The sequence below is a fragment of the Hyaena hyaena genome, unplaced genomic scaffold (genome assembly GCF_003009895.1).
Source record: "Hyaena hyaena isolate Hyena2069 unplaced genomic scaffold, ASM300989v1 scaffold_227, whole genome shotgun sequence".
Lineage (NCBI taxonomy): Eukaryota > Metazoa > Chordata > Mammalia > Carnivora > Hyaenidae > Hyaena > Hyaena hyaena.
In genome coordinates this window covers 673,677-693,315 of record NW_024080859.1, presented here as the reverse complement: position 1 = coordinate 693,315, position 19,639 = coordinate 673,677, and the positions used below count along the sequence as shown (strand labels likewise).

The 19,639-nt window shown below is 56.3% G+C and overlaps 1 protein-coding gene across 2 annotated transcripts in view; it reads left to right on the top strand.

Moving 5' to 3' along the window:
* SLC27A1 (solute carrier family 27 member 1) overlaps positions 1-18,085 on the top strand; it is a 33,969-nt gene extending 15,884 nt beyond the window's left edge. For both annotated transcript variants that reach the window (XM_039243290.1, XM_039243289.1), the window contains exons 3-13: positions 5,494-5,888; positions 6,046-6,207; positions 6,440-6,509; positions 7,211-7,302; positions 7,373-7,482; positions 13,105-13,314; positions 14,694-14,820; positions 14,909-15,046; positions 15,118-15,282; positions 15,682-15,828; positions 16,753-18,085. In XM_039243290.1, coding sequence (XP_039099221.1) covers positions 5,494-5,888; positions 6,046-6,207; positions 6,440-6,509; positions 7,211-7,302; positions 7,373-7,482; positions 13,105-13,314; positions 14,694-14,820; positions 14,909-15,046; positions 15,118-15,282; positions 15,682-15,828; positions 16,753-16,910 — 1,774 coding nt within the window. In that variant the 3' untranslated portion in view covers positions 16,911-18,085. The remainder of the gene's footprint in view (positions 1-5,493; positions 5,889-6,045; positions 6,208-6,439; positions 6,510-7,210; positions 7,303-7,372; positions 7,483-13,104; positions 13,315-14,693; positions 14,821-14,908; positions 15,047-15,117; positions 15,283-15,681; positions 15,829-16,752) is intronic.
* The last annotated feature ends 1,554 nt before the right edge of the window (positions 18,086-19,639 follow it).

Genomic DNA, 19,639 nt, shown 5'->3' with positions numbered 1-19,639 from the left:
TTAATTTTATCTGCAAAGACCCTCTTCCCACATGTGGTCACGTTCACAAGTTCTGGGGGCCAGGAATTGGATATCTATTTTGGGTACCACCATTCACCCCGCGATGCAGGGAGTGGGGCCTGGCCCAGCGCAGAGCCAGGAGACCAGGGAGAGCTGACCAGGGCTCTGGTCCCGCCGTGGGCTGGTGGGGGCCAGGCCAGGCCAGGCCGGGCTGGTGAGACGAGCAGATTCTGGCCAGTCTGCCCTGGACAGTGCATCCCCGAGGGTCTCTTGGGAGCCACACCCCATCTGGGCTCAGGGGAACATCATCACCACTGTGACCCGCTGTGAACGTGTCAGATGCTTTTCCTGTCCTCTGGAGTCCACAGCCAAGGGAGGGAAAAGAATAACCAAGAAGGAAAGGAGGAAATAATAAAGCATCAGAAAGTGACCAGAAGGATCGAGCCTGTTGGAGAGAGGAGGGGATAGCGAGTGGCTCCTTCAGCTAGGGTGGGCTGATGAGAGGGGCCAGCCTTGCGACCTGGGGACAGGAAGAGCACTCCGGATAGAGGGAAGAGCAGGTGCAAAGCCCAGAGGCAGGATCTCCCTGGGCAGAGTAACAATGGAGCCCTGATCTTCAATGCTGCTTGTTGGCGGGGCACTTAACACCCTTGATGCATAGTAGGCTGAGAATCTCATTGTTCAGCTCCGGGCCCCACTTCCTGTTTGTAAATAAGGCAGTGGCAGGACCGAAGCTTTGTTGGGCTGGAGGTTGTCAAGTTCAGTCTTCTGATATTCCGAGTAAGGAAACTGAGGCCTATAGAGAGGGCAGCGTCTACCCTGACCCCACAGCTGGTAGGCAGGGGAGCAGGATTTGAACTAAGACCATGAACTCCAGGGTGCTGTTTCCTTCCTCTGGGCTGCGCTCCTGGGCAGTCCGGGTATTGCAAGGCTTGTGACCAGGTGACCCCAGTCTCGGCCTCTGTCTCCACATGTCCCCTCCCCTGTGTTTGTATGTCCTCTCTCAAAAAGACACCTGGGGGTGCCTGGGTGGCTCAGTCAGTTGAACATCTAACTCTGGGTTTTGGCTCAGGTCGTGATATCACGGTTTTGTGCAGTTCAAGCCCCGTGTCGGGCTCTGTGCTGGCAGTGTGGAGCCTGCTTGGGATTCTCTCTCTGTCTGTCCCTCCCCTGCTCGCACTTGCTCCGTCTCTCTCAAAGTAAATTAAATAAACTCTGTTTAGTTATTAAATTTAAAAAAATGTTTATTTGCTTTTTGAGGGAAAGAGAGAGACAGAGCGTGAATGGGGGAGGGACAGAGAGAGAGAGGGAAATACAAAAACCGAAGCAGGCTCCAGGCTCTGAGATGTCAGCACAGAGCCCAACGCAGGGCTTGAACCCAGAACTGTGAGATCATGACCTGAGCTGAAGTCGGATGCTCAACCGACTGAGCCATCCAAGCGGTGGCTAAATTAAACTTAACTTAAATAAACTTAAAATTAAATAAACTTAGGGGGGCCTGGGTGGCTCAGTCGGTTAAGCGTCCAACTTCGGCTCAGGTCATGATCTCACGGTTTGTGGGTTCGAGCCCCGTGTCGGGCTCTGTGCTGACGGCTAGCTTAGAACCTAGAGCCTGTTTCAGATTCTGTGCCTCCCTCTCTCTCTGACCCTCCCCTGCTCACGCTGTCTCTCAGAAATAAATAAAACATTTTTAAAAAATAAACTTAGATAAATTAAACAAATTTATATTATTAAATTAACTAAATTAAATTCAATTAGCTAAATTAAGTAAACTTTGAAAAACTTACATAAACTTAAAAAATAAAATAAATAAACTTAAAAAAAAAAACATTTAAAAGGGGTGCCTGGGTAGCTCAGTCTGTTGAGCGTCTGACTCAGGTCATGAAGCCAGGCTCTGTGCTGAGAGTCGGAGCCTGGAGCCTGCTTTGAATCCTGTGTCTCCCTTTGCCCTTCCCCCACTCAAACTCTGTTTCCATCTCTGTCTCTCCCAAAAAGTAAATAAACATTTAAAAAAGTTTTTAAGAACATAAAAAAAAAAAAAAAGATACCTGTCATTGGATTTAGGTTGCTCTGGGGAATCAGGATGACCTCATCTCATATTTCCCTTAATTACATCTGCAAAGACCCTACTTCCAAATAAGGTCACGGTCTGACGTTTTGGGTGGACATGAATTTTTGGGGGACGCTCTTCAGCAAGTAGATACCATCATCCTTACGTTCCAGGTCCTGAGCTTCATGCTGGAACCATATCCCTGGACACACCAGACAGAAAACCTGGGTGCTCACGCTCATAGAAATTAACAAAAAAGTTCAGGAAATCAGTAAAGGAAGATGACGGTTTTAGATTGTGCAGACTGCTCTGAAGGAGTAAAACAGGGCCTGGGAGTGTATCAGTCACCCATGAGTTCCATGGCTGCGTAACAAATTACTCTAGAACCTAGAGGCTTAAGACAGTGATCAGTATCATTTCCTGTGACTCTGTGGGTCGAGAAGTCAGATGTCACCAAGATGTCACCATCTTATCTGCTCTGCTGTGTCCAGAGTCTCAGGTGGAAGACTCAGAATCTGGGGCCAGAATTACCCAAAGTTTTATTCACTCAGACACGTTGTTAGAACACCCATGCGGGGCCTCGCCATGTGGTCTGGGCTTCCTTTTCTTACAACTTGGTGCTAGGTTCTGAGGGCCAGTGTCTGGGGAGAGTGTGAGAAGGTCTGCGGGCCTGGAGGAGAGGTGCCGGCTCGGTGCCCCCCTGTCTTGGAAGTCACACAGCATGACTACTGCCACGTTCTCTTCATTAGAAGTGAGTCCCTGAGTCTGCCCACTCCCGAGGGGTGGGAAAATAGGCCCTGCATTTTGAAGGGAGACTGTCAGAGAATTTGCAGGCATGTTTTCAAACAGCCATAGCGATCCAAGCTGGGCAGTGCTGGGAAGACGTCTCTAGGCAAGGGACATTGGAGCCGAGAGGGAAAGGATGTGTAGGAACCCTGATGAGGGGTCTGGGGCAGAATGTTTCAGCAGTGGGATCCGGATCGGCAAAGGTCCTGGGGCAGGAAACTTTTGCCGTGCTGAAAATCAGTGAAGGAGGTGAGAACAAGCTGGAGGAAGAGAGGGTGATGAGGTGGGCAGACCGATGGGGCTGGGGCGGGTTGGGCCTCACAGGCCCTCTGGAGGGTTAACACATTTTTTTCAAAAGATTTTATTATGGAAGATTTTGTGCCTACCAAAGCGGAGAGAATAATGTAATGAGCCCATGTGCCCATCCCCCAGCATCCATGACCTTCACATGGTCTCTTGCTTGTCCCCATGCACTTCCTCTGCTGTCTGAGCCCCGTGGGCACATCCTTTCACCTATTAGTGTTCCAGAGCATATTTCTGGAAGGCAAGGACCCCCCCTCCTTTTTAACCCTGCTGCAAGTCCGTCTTTGTGAGTTGTTTTATTCATTTTCATCGTAGTAAAGCGTACACAACATTTTCCATTAGTGACCTTGAGTACATTCACAGTTGCAGAATGCCACCTCTATGTAGTTCCAGAACATTCCCATCCCGAAAGGGAAACCCTGTTCCCATGAGCACTTACTCCCCCTCTCCACTCCCCCCAACCCCTGGTAGCCACCAATCAGCTCCGTTTTCGTCCATTGTTTTTGCAGCGTCACATATAATGAAATGCATCCATTCTAAGTGCGCATTTGGGGTTTGGACAGAGGTCCACACCCAGGTAACCGCCACTGTCAAGATACAGAATGTCCCCATCTCCCCAAAAGACGACTCCTGCCCCTTTGGCATCAGTATCCCTGCCACCCCACCCCCAGCCCCTGTCCCCTTCCTCCACTGATCTGACTTCTCAGGCCTGGTAGCTCTGCCTTTGCGAAGCAGGTGCTCAGGTATGATGCACCAAAGACATCTGGGCCTTTGCACTGGTCGCCAGGGAGGGGTGGGATGCTGGGCTCCAGGGTCAGGGGCTTGAAAGCAGTCATTCAACCTCTGTTTACTGAGCACCTACTACGTGCCAGGCTCCTGATCAGATGCAGGCATTGCTTCCCCTGGTCACTGCAAACTGGGGCTTCGATGAGCAGGGCTCTCCGATTAGGGGTGCTCATTTACGTGGAGGCCGTTGTCACCTGACAGCAATAAGGCGGGCACCCAGAGGGAACTGGTGGGCGGCAACCTGCCCAAGACCCTTCGTTGATGCTCCTCACAGCTGTCCCTATGCCTGCGCCTCTTCCCAGGGTGGCCCTGCCCTGGGCCTTGATCACGTGTGGCAGCCCCTCCTCTTAGCAAAGGTCTTGCCGGGTTCGGGCTGGCTGCTTTCTTGGGCCGTGGGGTTCAGACCTGGCCTGGGAGCTCCGACGCCTCTCTCTCCAAGACAGTTGTCCTGTAGGATTATTTGTGGCAGGCCCCAGGAGAGCGGGGCCTTAGTCTGTCTTCACCACTGTTTCTCCAAGCCCTAGAGCAAAACAGACAGAAGTCCCTGTCACCCGGGGCAGAAAGAGATAGCCCAGGGGCAAGATGGGAAATCAGTAAGTGCTGGGTTGAAAGAAAAGCAGCAGGGACGAGAGAGGGGCGAGGAGGGGGGTGCAATAACAGATGGGTGTCATTTGAGCCAAGACCTAATGGAAGTGGGGGAGGAGCTGTGTGGATGTGGCAGAAGAGGGGTCCAGGCAGGGGACATAGTCCGTGCAAAGGCCCTGAGGTGGGAGCATGCCAGGTGGTGTGTTCAAGGAACAGCAGGAAGGCCCTGTGGCTAGAGTGAGTGAGCAAGGGGTGGGTGGCAGGGGGAGCAGCGTGGAAAGGGAGAAAGATCAGAAGAAGGATGGAGGGGAAGAAGGGTTAGGTCTGCGTTACCGCTGCGTCCCTCTTGCCCATCGTGGACCTGGCACGCAGTAGGTGCTCATCATTTGGGAGATGAATGGGAGAGTCTGCCTCTGTTGGCTACTACCTCGAGTTCCAGGTTTGGGGACACAAGCACAGTCCGGCGTTTTTACCGAGCACCTAGTATGTACCGGGCTCCTCGGCCAGTGCAGATGTGACTGCCCTGGGGTGCTCACTCTCCAGGGGTGGGGGGAACAGATCCAGTGTCTGCCCCAGCCTGGCCCTATCTGGGGGACTCTATGCTTTGATGGGGGGGGGGGGCAGTGGGCACAGTGCGGGCGCCGAACCCTGAAAGGTTTCCTGGAGGAGACGATGAGGACACCAGGCGTGGGTGGGTGGAACATGCGGAGTCCAGGCTGCAGGCGCTAGTGGGGTCTGTGGGAGGCTTTGGGCGTCCCAGGAGAGAGAAACAAGGACGATCGACGGGACTTCCGGGTTGGTTGGTAAACAGCCCTTCCTGTGCTTAGTCCCCCAAGAGACCCAGCCACCACAAGGCCCTTATTGAAGGAGGGCAGGGACCTTTTCCTCTGCTTTCAACACATGGAGATGCTGAGGCTCGGAGAGGTCTCCTGGAGGCCGGGCAGGGCGCCCAGTGACGCCGTCTCCCCCTCCCCTCCCCGCAGCGGTCTCTCTGTGCTGATCCGCGTGCGCCGGGAGCTGCGGCGCCACCAGCGGGCCCGCCACACCATCCCACGGATCTTCCAGGTGGTGGTACGGAGGCACCCTGACCGCCTGGCGCTGGTGGACGCGGGCAGCGACGTGTGCTGGACCTTTGCGCAGCTGGACGCCTACTCCAATGCGGTGGCCAACCTCTTCCTCCAGCTGGGCTTCATGCCGGGTGACGTGGTGGCGCTCTTCCTGGAGGGCCGGCCCGAGTTCGTGGGCCTGTGGCTGGGCCTGGCCAAGGCGGGCGTGGAAGCCGCGCTGCTCAATGTTAACCTGCGGCGGGAGCCCCTGGCCTTCTGCCTGGGCACCTCGGGTGCCAAGGCCCTCATCTTCGGAGGAGAGCTGGCAGCAGGTGAGGCTGGGCGCGGGTATCATCCTAAGGGGGGGGGCAGGAGGGGGAGCTGGGGCTTCCCCGGGGCGGGGAGTGGGCACGGAGATGGTGTGGTGCATCCCGGGTCTTGGGAGAGATCTTGGCCGTCCTTGACCTTGACGTATGTTTTGGGCTACAGCGGTGGCTGAGGTGAGTGGACAGCTGGGGAAGAGCCTGCTCAAGTTCTGCTCTGGAGAACTGGGGCCCGAGGGCGTCTTGCCCGACACCCGGCTCCTGGACCCGTTGTTGAAGGAAGCCTCCACGGAGCCCCCGGCACAGCCCCCAGACAAGGGAATGGATGGTGAGGCTCCGCCCCCTGGCGAGGGATGGATGGTGAGGCTCCGCCCCCTGGCAAGGGATGGATGGTGAGGCTCCGCCCCCTGGCGAGGGAATGGATGGTGAGGCTCCGCCCCCTGACAAGGGACTAGATGCTGAGGCTAGGGTGGGACGCCCCCCTCCCGCCGCCAGTGCCCACCCTGTCCCCTCATCCCCCCCTCCCAGTCCTTGGACCCCAACGCGTGCATCTCCTGCAGATCGCCTCTTCTACATCTATACGTCGGGGACCACAGGGCTGCCCAAGGCCGCCATTGTAGTGCACAGCAGGTGAGGGGGGCCCATGGGTGTTGCCCCAGCTTTGGAGAGTGACTCCAGGTCACTGACCCTTTCCCTCTGCTCTTGTTGGGATCTTGTGGACATTTCTGTCTGACCTGCCAAAACCCCACGGCCCATCCCAGGACAGTGCCGCTCCGTGCCCCTCCTCGGTCTCATGCCGCTCCCTTTAGTGGCCGCAGGGGGGTTTCAGATCCTACACCAGACCGGCCCTGTGCCAGACTTTGCTGCATCTGCCTTGGCCCTCAGAGTAAAATACACGCACGCATTGTGCACCCCTACCAATTCTGTGCTGTCGTTTTCCATCCCTCGCTCATGCCCTTTCACCTCCTTAAACTTTCTCCAATTGGCCAGGGTCCTTCTGCTCTCGGGGCCTTTGCACATGTTCTGCTCTCACCAGGGCGCTCCTTAGCTCAGCCCCCACAGCTCCTTCACACCAGGTCTCAGCTCGTGTGTCACCTCCCCACACCTCTCTGGCTGTCACCTTCAGCACCTCTCCTTTTCTCTGTTCCCTATATTCCTCCTGGCGCCTAGCAGCACCGGCAACTATGGGCTGCAGGTGCTTCTCGCGCTCTGAGCTGGTCTGGCTCTGCCTGGGTCCCTGCTGTGCCCCCCTCCCCCCCTCCACTCTACCCCCACTCCCATACCCAGGAGGACGCAAGTCCCCGTCCCTGCGCTCCCCGCCCCCTCCGCAGGTACTACCGCATCGCAGCCTTCGGCCATCACGCCTACAGCATGCGGGTGGCAGACGTACTCTATGACTGCCTCCCCCTGTACCACACAGCAGGTACTGGGGGCGGGCCGGGGCGGGGGCGGGGCAGCGCCTGGGGACTCCTCACCGAGCGCGCCCTCTGCAGGGAACATCATGGGCGTGGGGCAGTGTCTCATCTACGGGCTGACGGTGGTCCTCCGCAAGAAGTTCTCGGCCAGCCGCTTCTGGGATGACTGCGTCAAGTACAACTGCACGGTCAGGCCCTGCCCCTCCCGCGCCGCCCCCGCCTTCCACCTGCAGGTCCGCCGCTGTGCGGCGGCCACTCCCAGACCCGGGTTCTCCAGGGCCCCGGAATGGCCGCTCTGGAGGGGGACAAGGGGGCGGCCCGCGTTTCTAGAGCACGCTCTCTGTGTCTGGCCCCATGCTAACCCTTCGACGTGTAAACTCAATGGAAGGACTGCTTGAGGGTGGGCAAAGGCATCACAAAGGCCATTGTGCAGGTGGGGAAGTTGAGGCCTGTAATGCACCTGGAATGGGGCCCAGGCTGCCTGAGTTCTCTAACGTGCCGCCCTGTGCCCCAGCAGCCTTCCCTGCTGGTGACTGCAGGACAGGAGACCCGTGGGTGCAGTCGCCACCCTGTGCTGGTTAAGGCCACAAGGTGTGGGGCTCAGGTGGGGTAAGCATGAGGTAGAGGCCAATATCCGCAGTCGTGTAGATGAGGGGGTGGGCTAGGTCCCCGACGCTCCTCTCCTCTCCGCCGCGAGAGGAAGCCAGGCTGAGGATTTCAGTGCCCTGATGGGGATAGAAATACAGGTGCTAGCACCTTCCTCCAGGAAGCAGGAGGGAGGAGAGGAGAGGAGAGAATTGTCCAGGGACTGGCGAATTGGCAGGTGCCCCCCTCACCTTGGATGGGTGGGGCCCAGAGCCGTTAGGCCCGCTGCCCAGGTCACACGCTAGGCAGAGTGGGGGCTCTGGGATGCATCTCGGGAATCTCTTGGGACAGTGACCGATTTGCTCTACTTTTGAGGATTTTCCATTTTGCTTGTGGGAGGCTCTTGAGGAACCTGTTATGCCAAGGTTTGAAATGCAAATGAGGCTGTTCTATTACCTTGATTACTGAGAGCTGTGAATACAGATCACCGCCCCCGCCCCCACCCCGTTTCCAAAGTTCAAGTTACAGTGCTTCTCTTTGGGGAAAGACCTACATCAGTACCTGATTTCACTAACCAAAAGAAGTCCAAAGAGGATTTTCTCTTTTACGGAAAAAAAAAAAAAACCACACATTACAGTACGAACGTAGGTCTTTTGTAAAAGTGAAGAGGTGTTGATTCAAACTTCCAGCAAGCAGGAAATACACTTCACTTTATACCATTTCAGCTTATGAAAGTGTTCCTCGGAATTCTCTACTTCCAGGTCGCCAGCGAAGCCTGTGTCCATAAACATGGACAGAAAGTACAGGCAATTCCCAAACACTTGCACTGGCCCCAGGGGGCTTCAAACACCCCGTCCGGCCCCCTCCAGCTCCACCCACATCCCTCCTTCTGCATCATCTGAAACAACCCCCAAGAGCAGTGTGTTTCCTACATAGATGTTTCTGGAAAACCTCTGAAAGATGATGACTCTTGTTTTGGAGGCAAAATTCATATGAAAGAAACCATTTAAAAACTTTTTAAAAAATGTTTTATTTCTGAGAGAGAGACAGACCGCGTGAGCAGAGGAGGGTCAGAGAGAGAGGGAGACACAGAATCGAAGCAGGCTCCAGGCTCTGAGCTGTCAGCACAGAGCCCGGCACGGGGCTCAAGCCCACAAACCATGAGATCATGACCTGAGCTGAAGTCAGACACTTAACCGACTGAGCCACCCAGGCGCCCCTGAAAGAAACCATTTTTAAAGTGGACAGTTAGTGGCTTTTAGTACATTCACCATGTTGTGTAACCATCACCTCCAGTTCCAGAACATTCCCATCACATCCAAAGGAAAACCCACCTGTGTCAGCAGTCATTCCCAATCCCTGTCCCCCCTCCCTCCCTGCTAGTGCTTGGGCAGCCACTGATCTGTGCTGTATCTTTATGGATTTGCCTGTCCTGGACCTTTCTTGTAAATGGGATCATACACTGTGTGGCTTTTTGTGTCTGGTGAGGACTGTTTTTAACCGACTGAGCCACCCAGGGACTCCATGGTGAGGACTGTTTTTAAAACAAAAGACGCGAAAGGTCTTGAAGAGATACTTGGGCTCAAGTGTTCACAGCACCGTTATTTACAACAGTTAAAATGTGGAAGCAACGTGGCGTCCTTTGGTGGATGAACAGATAAGTGCAAGGCGGTGTGTTTGTAAAGCAGAATATTATTCGGCCCTGTAAAGGAAGGAATTCTGGCACATTCCACAACATGGATGAACTTGGAGGACCTTGTGCTGAGTGACATTAGCTGGTCACCAGAAGACAAATTCTGTATGATCCCGCTTACATGCGGGGCTTAAAGAAATCAGTCATGGAGACAGGAAGTAGGATGGTGGGTGCCCTGGGCTGGCGGAAAGGGTGGGGACCCAGCTTTTCTTGGGGACAGAGTGTCCGTTCTCTCAGAGGAGAGGAGTTCTGGTGGATGGTGGTGGCTGCCAAACAGTGTGAATGTACTTAATGCTACCGAACTGTACACTTACAAGTGCTTCAGATGGTCAATTTTATGTATATGTGAATGCAACCAAAAAGAAAAAAAAAAACAAACCCCAAGCAAACCTATAAGCTCAGTACCATCATCACAGCCAAAAAGTGACAGTGACCCCTTGGTGTCATCAGGCCTCTGGGTAGCGGCTCAATCCCCAACGTCTCACCTTGTTAAAAAGGTGGTCTTTCCCATTTCTCGAATTCTCACAAAGTTCAATTTTTAGAGGAGACCCACACATTTTGACTTCAATGTGTCTCATGGGAATCGTTTCATCTGTAGGAGCCCCATGTCCCCCCCCCCCCATCTTGTACATATTTACGGACGAAGGGAAGTTGCTTGTCCTGTAGTATTTTCCTGGTCTGGATAGGGGGTCTCTTCACATGTCGCTCTGTCCCTGGTGTTTCCTGTCCATTGGGAGTTGTTGGGTCCAGCACAGTGTTTCTCCATCATGATGCTTGCGGTACTTGGGGCTGCATCGGTCTCCGTTCTGGGGGCCGTCCTGTGACTGTAGGGTATTTTACCATCAGGAGACGTCAAGAGCACCCCACTTCCTGCCCTCCCCCCCGTCGTGACCATTAAAAATGTATCCAGATGTTGCCAAGTATTCTGGGGGGACAGGATTGCCTGTGGTCGAGAACCCCTGGTCTAGATATTTGATCAGCTTCAAGTTCAACTTTTTCGGCAAGGATTCCTTGTCCATGGTGCTGTGCCCTCCCTCTGGGAGGCCCGGCGTGTCTGGTGGTCCCTCTCTTTGTCCTTGACATTGCCATACTGCATCGGGCATCATTCACCATCTCTGGACCCCTGATAGTCGCTCTGTTTCTAAGAAGGCGAATTTCTGTGTCTAAGAGAAGGTACGCGGTAAACACTGAGGGGCTCATTACGGAACAGAGGACAGAATCCTCAGAGGTCAAAACGAGCGCCTGCATTTGGGTTCAGAAATCTCATCCCTTGGCTGTTGGAGGGGGAGACTGCTTGGCTTCTGTGTTAATTGCAGCGGTGGCCGCAGCCCCAAACAGCAGTCCATCCGTCTTTATGGGAGGCAGCAGGCTGTTATTTAGAGCCCCACTTTCGGGGCACCTGGGTGGCTCAGTTGGTTAAGCATCCGATTTTGGCTCAGGTCATGATCTTGTGGCTCTTGGGTTCCAGCCCCACGTCAGGGTCTGTGCTGACAGCTCAGAGCCTGGAGCCTGCTTTGCATTCTGTGTCTCCCTCTCTTTCTGCCCCTCCCCCCAAAAATAAACATTAGAACCAACAGATGGGCAGATGACAGGTGCCTCCACCCCTCTTCATCCCTGGGGGGCTGTGTGGTGCCTGTGTCTCTCCCTACCCACTGGGGGTGTGTGCACTTGGTGTACAAGGTCACCCTGGCGCAGGGGAGCTGCAGCAGGGTCCCTGGTCGATGACCCCACTCCCAGCCTCTGTCTGGGTGCCACCGTGCAGGCTGGAGGTCTCAGCACAGGGCATCTGCATCTGCCTCTCTGAGCTGTGACCTGAGATGTCTTTTCTTCAGCCCCGGGTCTGTCCAGGGGTTGAGGCCAGAAGTAAAGATCAGCTGTTTCCTTTCAATGTGACACAGGCTCAGGGCATGGGGGGAGTGTTATTGTCCCCCTCTGCTACCTCAGTCGTGGCTGGGCTGTCCCTCCCCTGGCCTGAAGATGACAGCTGAGAGCTGCTCAGAGCGTGGCAGGGACTACCTGGTGCTGGTTTGGAGGGCAGGACTTGGGCAGCGGACAGGAGCCAGAATCCTAACTTAAGCCCTGGCTTCTTGAAGAAGGGGATTTAGGAGCTCATGGACCTGAGAAGGCTACCTGGGGACAGCTTCAGGCACAGCATGATCCAGGAGGGCCTCTGTCTCTCTGCATTTCTTGTGTTTCTCCTTCCTCGGCATGCATCTTCCTTCCCAGCCCTACTTCTTCAGGAAGGTTCTCAGCTCAGGTAGAGCCACAGGCCGGGGCTGATTCTCATTGGCCTCATTCTGGTCATGTGCTCACCCTTGAACTGATTACTAGCTGGGGACAGACAGGGCTGGTTGGCCAGGTTGTGTCTTAGGTTCTGCCCTGGAGATGGGCTGGGCCGGGCCACAGGGGACCAGGGGAGAGAACTCACCACCTTCAGGCTCTGACCTTGCCCCGCCCTGGGCTTATGTCCTGCCTGAAGCTGATGGGCAGGCTGTTCCCCTCTGTGGATCTCAGGCCTTCATGCCCCGCGTGGAGTGTTGGGAGAAGTAAACCAATGAGCTCTGTGGTTGGCAGTAGAATACTCAGCACATGTGTTGATTCATCAGAGATTCAGCAAGCACTGTTCAGGGAATGCCTCTCCGTGGCAGTGATGTTTGACCCTAAGCCCAAGGACCCAGATGCATCCCTGGGGAAGAGCAGGCAGGTAGAGGGTACAGCATGTGCAAAGGCCCTGAGGAGGAGACCCGTGTTCCCATGTGGCACAGCATGTTGATGGGAAAGGGAGGGAGAAGAGGCAGTGAGGGTGGTGGGACCAAAGGGAATTGACCACTGGCAGAAATTTGGACTTTATCCTGTGGGTGAGGGGACGCTGTGAGCACTTTGAAGCTGTCATGATCAACTTGGAGGTTAATCCTGAGCAAGTAACTACTTCAGTCAGACTTGCCAGGATGCCCAGATTCAAATCAACCTCTATCACTTACCAGCTTTGGTCTAGTCACTTACTGGCTGTGACCCCCGGTGAAATTGGTGGTGATGGGGGTAATCCTTAGGAAGCCAAGCCACAGATAAGGACTGGAAGGAACCTAGGGTATCTGGGAGGTGACCCCACCCCCCGGGGGGTGGAGCCTTGAGACCCCTAGGGAAGGAGGGGTGCCCTGCGACCTAGGGATGGGATCAAGGAGGCAGCGTGGAGCCAGAGCTCTGGGGGACAGTGTAGAGCGGCTCCAGGCTGCCTGTGGGGTGTCCACTGCAGTCTGCCTTCCTGCCCTGCCGGTGACGCACGCGGGGGGTTCCTGGAGGCAGCGAGGGGATGGTCAGGCCGCGGAGGGGCCCCGGATACACGGACTGCATCCTCTCGGCCCCCTGTCCCCAGCGAGGATTCAGCAAGGGGGTGGGGGGCATAACCTGCCCGGGCGGGTCTGTGACCATCGCTCCTTAAGCGGGTTTTGTTGCTGACGCCCAGGGCGGAGGGGTGACCCGGGTTCTCGGGCCCAGCGTGGCCGCCCACCGCTCGCTTCGCCCTCGCCCCCAGGTGGTCCAGTACATCGGGGAGATCTGCCGCTACCTGCTAAAGCAGCCGGTGCGCGAGGCCGAGGGGCAGCACCGCGTACGCCTGGCCGTGGGCAACGGGCTGCGGCCGGCCATCTGGGAGGAGTTCACCGAGCGCTTCCGCGTGCGCCAGATTGGCGAGTTCTACGGGGCCACCGAATGCAACTGCAGCATCGCCAACATGGACGGGAAGGTGGGCGGTGCGGGCAGGCCGTGAGGTTCAGGGCTCGCTGCTACCGCTGCCTCCTTGCCGGCCCCCCACCCCAGCGCGTTCTCCAAGAACAGCCTGATCTGCTGGGAGGGCACGGCCAGGCCCGCAGGGCAGGGGACGGGGAGCTCCTGGGACTGTCAGGGCGCACGGGGTCCCTCGTGCAGCACCCATGCACAGTTAGTGGTTTGACCGTGCCCTTGAATTCAAGTCCTCAGCAAGGCTGTGTGTGCCTTGGGCAAAGGCCTCAGAATTCCTGTTTCCACCCGTGGGGGTGGTGAGGGAGAGCAGGGCTCGGAGGATCCAGGGCTAGGGTTGGGGTGCCCATCGCCTCCAACTGGCTAAGTCACTCAGGCTCCTTGGGCCTTGGTTTCCTCATCTGTACATGGGGGCCATAGCCCACTGGGTTTGTTCTAATCACCCACCCATCCTGAGCTCAGCCTGGCACCCCCAGGTGGCAGGCTCTCTGCAGATGCTTTTATGATTAGCAATGAATGTCTCCATTCTGCCTCAGCTGGACCCGGCTCCATTATCAAGCTCCTCCCACCCTGAGCCAGGCACAGATGAGGAGAGTAATAATAAAGCAAGAACCTGAGGGCCTTGATTCTTTCCTGCCTCGCTCTGTTTTGGGTCCCCAGGACCTGAGAACAAGGCAGTGAACAGACAGCCCTAGAAGACACTCCGGCCATATTAACGCAAGTGGCCGCTGAGGCGCCTGGGTGGCTTAGTCGGTTAAGTGTCCGACTTCGGCTCAGGTCATGATCACACGGTTCGTGGGTTTGAGCCCCGCATCGGGCTCTGTGCTGGCAGCTCAGAGCCTGGAGCCTGCTTCGGATTCTGTGTCTCCCTCTCTCTCTGACCCTCCCCTGCTCATACTCTCTCTCTCTCTCTCAGAAATAAATAAAACATTAAAGCACACACACACACGTGGCTGCTGTAACAAACATACCCAACAGCATCCGGCAGCACAAACCCATTAGACAGGCATTTGTGCTCATTGGACTGAGCCAGCCAGGGAGGGGGCAGAGGCTCTGCCACTGTCCCCACGTGGCTCCAGGGTTACCCCAGGCATCCCTTCCTGCCAGCGTAGAGGGTTTTATGGACCAGGAAGTGGTGAGCAGTCAGCAGGTTTCGCACATGATGGGGCCAAAGGAGGCTAGGGAGGTGGGAGGAGGGGGCAGGAGTCCTGGGAAGGAGGCCCTGCCCTGAATACCCGCTTTTTCAGATCATGCGAGGTCACAGAGTTCAGGGCACATGGGCCGCTAATTCCAGGGCCCTGGGGCAGGAGAGGCAAGATGTCTGCCGGGAAGACACCATGCCCCCCAGGGGCTCCTCACCGACTCGGCTCACTCCCCCCCCACCAGGTTGGCTCCTGTGGCTTTAACAGCCGCGTCTTACCCCACGTGTACCCCATCCAGCTGGTGAAGGTCAACGAGGACACCATGGAGCCACTGCGGGATGCCCAGGGCCTCTGCATCCCCTGTCAGGCCGGTGAGCCAGGCCCTGCCCAGTCCCCTGGGGAACGGGGGCCCCCACCCCATGCCCACCCAGCGCAGCCTGAGGGTGGCCTCCTCCCCAGGGGAACCTGGCCTCCTCGTGGGCCAGATCAACCAGCAGGACCCACTGCGTCGCTTCGATGGCTACATCAGCGAGAGTGCCACCAGCAAGAAGATTGCCCACAGTGTCTTCCGCAAGGGCGACAGTGCCTACCTCTCAGGTGAGAAGACCCTGGGGGCTGGCCGTGGGGGTGGCAGGCTGCCGTCTTACCTCTCCTCTCCCCTCTGCCAGGCGATGTGCTGGTGATGGATGAGCTGGGCTACATGTACTTCCGGGACCGTGGCGGGGACACCTTCCGCTGGCGTGGGGAGAATGTTTCCACTGCTGAGGTGGAGGGCGTGCTCAGCCGCCTGCTGGGCCAGACAGACGTGGCTGTGTACGGGGTGGCTGTGCCAGGCAAGCTGGGTTTGTGGGGGTGGTCCTAGGGTATGGCAGCCCCAGAGGAGCCCAACCTGCACGAGCTTGGAGGTACAGGTGCTCTTGGGCAGTGCTCAACTTGGATAACTGCACATGGCAATCTGGGCGGGACGCTGGATCTGGAGTTACCCCTCATGGATGATAACCCCTTGGTTTCCTTATCCAGTAAATGGGATCATGAAAGTGACGGTCTCAGAGTTGCAGGGGTGCAGCAAGAGCTCAGTAATAATAATAACGATTATTATTACTAGCTTCAGCAAGTGTTAGCTCAGATGGAAGGGACTGGAGATCAGAGAGAGACGAGGGGCTTCTGAGGGTGTATTCAGTCCTGCAGTGGGACAAAAGGTGGGGTGTTCTCAGTGAAACCTCTGTCTCCAGGAATAGAGGGCAAAGCAGGCATGGCGGCCATCGCGGACCCTCACGGCCAGCTGAGCCCCAATGTGCTATACCAGGAGCTGCAGAAGGTGCTGGCGCCCTATGCCCGACCCATCTTCCTACGCCTCCTGCCCCAAGTGGACACTACAGGTGCGGCCTCTCGCCTCTCTGTCTGTCCGTCCATCTGTCTTTTGGCTCGGCAGCCATTTGCTGCTTTGTCCCGGTTCACACCCTCGTGCTGAGTCTGACACAATGGTTCATGGCCAGCAGGCACAGTGGACTCCTCCAGGGCCCTTCTCTTGTTTTATCTGCAGCGTTCTGTATTTCCATCCCTCAGCCCCACCCCCCCTAGGCATTCTGCAGCGTTTGGTGCCTTTCTTCCATTTCTTGCATTTTGTCTGATGACTAGGACGTTTGAGCCAATCATCTCGTACCCGTGAGGTTCCTGTTCCTATAATTGCCTGTTTGTATCTTTTGCCCATCTTTGGATAACTTTGCTGTCTTCTTCTTCTTGATTTGTGAGAGTTTCTCCTCATATTCCAGATGTTAATTCCGTAGCAATTTCGGACATCAGGAGTGTTCTATTTGGGAGTCTAACCGTTAACCTGGTTTATGGGGACTTTTTTTTGAAAAGACGCCATTAATTTTGATACAAACTGAACCCCCCCCCCTTGTTTTTTAATGTTACGGTTTGTGCTTTTGAAGTTTTATTTGCCAGTAAAACTATTTACAAAACAGACGATGGGCCGAATTTGGCCCTCCGCTACAACTTGCTGACCCCTGACCTGCTGTGTGACAGACTCAGCCCTGCCTTGGTCTCAGGAGTGGACTTGTGACCAGGCAGGGAGTACACAGAGTATGCGGCTGTGATGGGGTGGTCAGGGAGGCCTCCCTGGAGGAGGGGGCAGGAAGTCAGGATCTGAAAGGCAAAGGAAAATCAGGCAGATCAAATGAGGAAGAATGTTTCCAGCCGAGGGGATGGCCTATGCAGAAGCCTGGAGGTGTAGGAAAGGACTGTGTGTTGGGGATTCCTAGAAGCCCTCTTGCTGAGTATCCCCACTCCCACCCGCCTAGGCACCTTCAAGATCCAGAAGACCCGACTGCAGCATGAAGGGTTTGACCCACGCCAGACCTCAGACCGGCTCTTCTTCCTGGACCTGAAGCAGGGCCACTACTTGCCCCTCGACCAGACTGTCTACACTCGCATCTGCTCGGGTGCCTTTGCCCTCTGACACTCCTCCTCTGCCCACTAGAGACTCCCAGCCAGGTCCTGCCAGTGAGGCTGGGGGGGCTGGCCCAGCGGCACCTGCTGGGGCCACCCTGGTGCTCAGCAGCTGGACCCCAGGAGGACCCTACAGCTCTGCTACCTTCCCGCTGGCCCCTCCACCTCCGAGCCATCTCCTGCCTGGGTCCCCGCTCCTGTGTCTCTGTGCATCTCTCTCCTCCCTGCCTCTCAGCCTCCCCCCTGGCCCACACACCCACACCTCTTCCCTCTTTCTTTTCCCCTGCTCCCTCCTGAGATCTGTGGGCACGCAGGGCCCCATGGTCCTTGGGGCCTCCGTGGCTCGTCCCTGCTGGGTTGTCAACCCAGAATGGAGCCTCCCAGCCTCTCTCTCAGCTGTGCCTTAGGGAGCCACAGTCCGGGCCTCCTCAGGCTGCTGGGCCCCAGGGTGTCAGCCCAGTCTGAACTCCAGGCAGACCATCCTTCCTCCTTCCTGAGCAGAGGAGCCTCGTGGTTTGCCCCGCCCACCTGGGTGTCAGGGGGTCATGGTCAAGGGACCTCCAGGCCAGCTGGAAATCTCTCCCAGGCTGGGCCAGTTGCCTCTTTGCACTTAACCATCGTTGGTAGGTCTCCCTCCTGTCCCCTGTCTGCCCTTCCTGATGCTCGGAAGCTTCCAGAATTGACTGTTACCCCTCGGACATTGCCCCTGCCCAGATGTCTCCTTTCAGGCGCCTCCACGGAGCTCCTGCTAGAGGAGCCTGGAAGACTGCATTGGGGGGCTGTTTGGCTCACCAGCCAGACGCTCACCCTGGCAGAGGGCTCTAGGGGGCCCCATCGGGCGCGGCTGCTGGTGGACCCACAGGAGTGGCAGCGGTGAGATGGACTTTGGAGCCTTGGGGGTTCCAGCCTGTTGGATATCCCCACTGGCTTTGTTGAGTTCAGACCTAGCTTTGGTGTGGCTTGGACATCCCCATCGACCTCATTGGTGGCTCGTCCCGGACTCCCGTTGTGGGGACTGGCCACCCAGACTCTCCGTCCCGAACCCCCCCCCGCCGCACCAGCTGCAGCACCATCCAGCTCCTCAAACCCTGGGGCCCATGTACCGTTGCACGTGGGCCCTTCCAAGCACCAAGGTTTTGTTTCCTAGTTGAATTTAATAAACCTGCAGAGTGTCCAGTGCCTGAATCCTGGTTACTTACTGTCTGTCCCCATGTGGCACAGAAGAACCCTTTCTGGGTTTCCGAAGGCAGGACTTCCACTGGGGAACTCAAGTTCACCGGACAACAGCAAGACCCACGGCTTTTCCTCGCTGCCGCCTGTTGCCCGGAAGCCCATCTGCAGGGCCTCTGGGGCCTGGGGTTGGCGCTCTCGCTGCTTTCTTGCAGCCTCGGGGGCCTCACAGAGCCCTGCACCGGCCCCAGTCCAGGGGGGGCGCCCGTGCACTCTGGCAGGTGTCCAGTGGGGCCATAGATCTGTGTAAGAGCTGCAAAGGTGGCCTAGCTGGCATTCTAATCCAGGACACCCCCTTAACCCCAACGTCTGCTGGGCCTCCCCTAGTATCATAATGTCCATCTCGTCTGGTTTCCACTTCAGAGGACAGAGAAGGAAAGGTTTGTGAGGCTTGGGCCTTGGCTGGGTGGGGGCCCCGGGGACCAGGGCCCTGGTTGGCTCGGGGCTGGTCCTTGGATGCGCGCAGTCTGCAAAGAGAAGAAGGCAGGAGAAGGGTGCCTGTGCAAGTGCATTCTGTATAACATGCCATGGGACCTTGACCGCCATGGCCCCCATTGTACAGATGAGGAAACTGAGGTGTGAGGAGGGGAATGAAGTCAGTGCCGGCAGTTCCCAGTGAGAAAGCAGGCCAGCAGGCCCTTTCTTGTTCCAAAGCCTGTGAATCCCAGCAGGGCAAGAAACCCCCTGAGCTGACAAGAAAATAATCCTGCATCAGGCTTTGTGTCTGTTTTTAATGGATTAATGATAAACTGTATCAGAGTAACTTCAGGCTTCTAAACAAAACAAAACAAAACAAAAACGGGTGGAAAGTACAGAGTTCCCATGTACTGGGTCACCCCGCACCGGTTTCCCTTACCATTGGCATCTTGCGTTATTACACGGCATTTGTCAGGATTGATGGGCCTATGTCCGTGGTCATTACTCAAGTCCACAGCGAACGTTACATATGGAAGGTGTGGTACATTCCATGGGCTTCAACAAACGCATAATGCGTGACGTGCATCCATGGTGCTAGTTTCCTAGTTTCTCTGCCCTAAAAACCCCGCGGTCCGTCTCTCCCCCCTCCTAGCCCGACTCTGGCAGCCACGGATCTTTTCACCATCTCGGATCTTTTCACCATCTCCGGGAGTTTTGTGTTTTTTCTGGGTCAGGCGCTTGGAATCACACAATGTATAGCCTTTTCAAACCAGCTTCTTAACACTTAGCAAGATGAAAGCTTCCTTCGTTTAGGCTTCCTCTAGGCCTTTTCACCGCTTGATAGCTTTGTATTGTTTATGCCTAGTGGGAAGTTCTGGGACTGCTTCCCCCCCCCATGCCACCCCCCTCCAGGAACTGTAGTTAAGTCTGGAGGAAGAGCTGGGATCAGAAGGCAAGCTGCTGCCTCAAGCGTCCTCTTTATGGAGGGGCCTTGGGTGGATGTGTACAGAGAGGATGTCTGTCCCTGTGACGCGGGAAGACTTTCGTCCTGGCCTGGCATCGGCACCTGGGCCATGACCTGCAGGGGTGGAG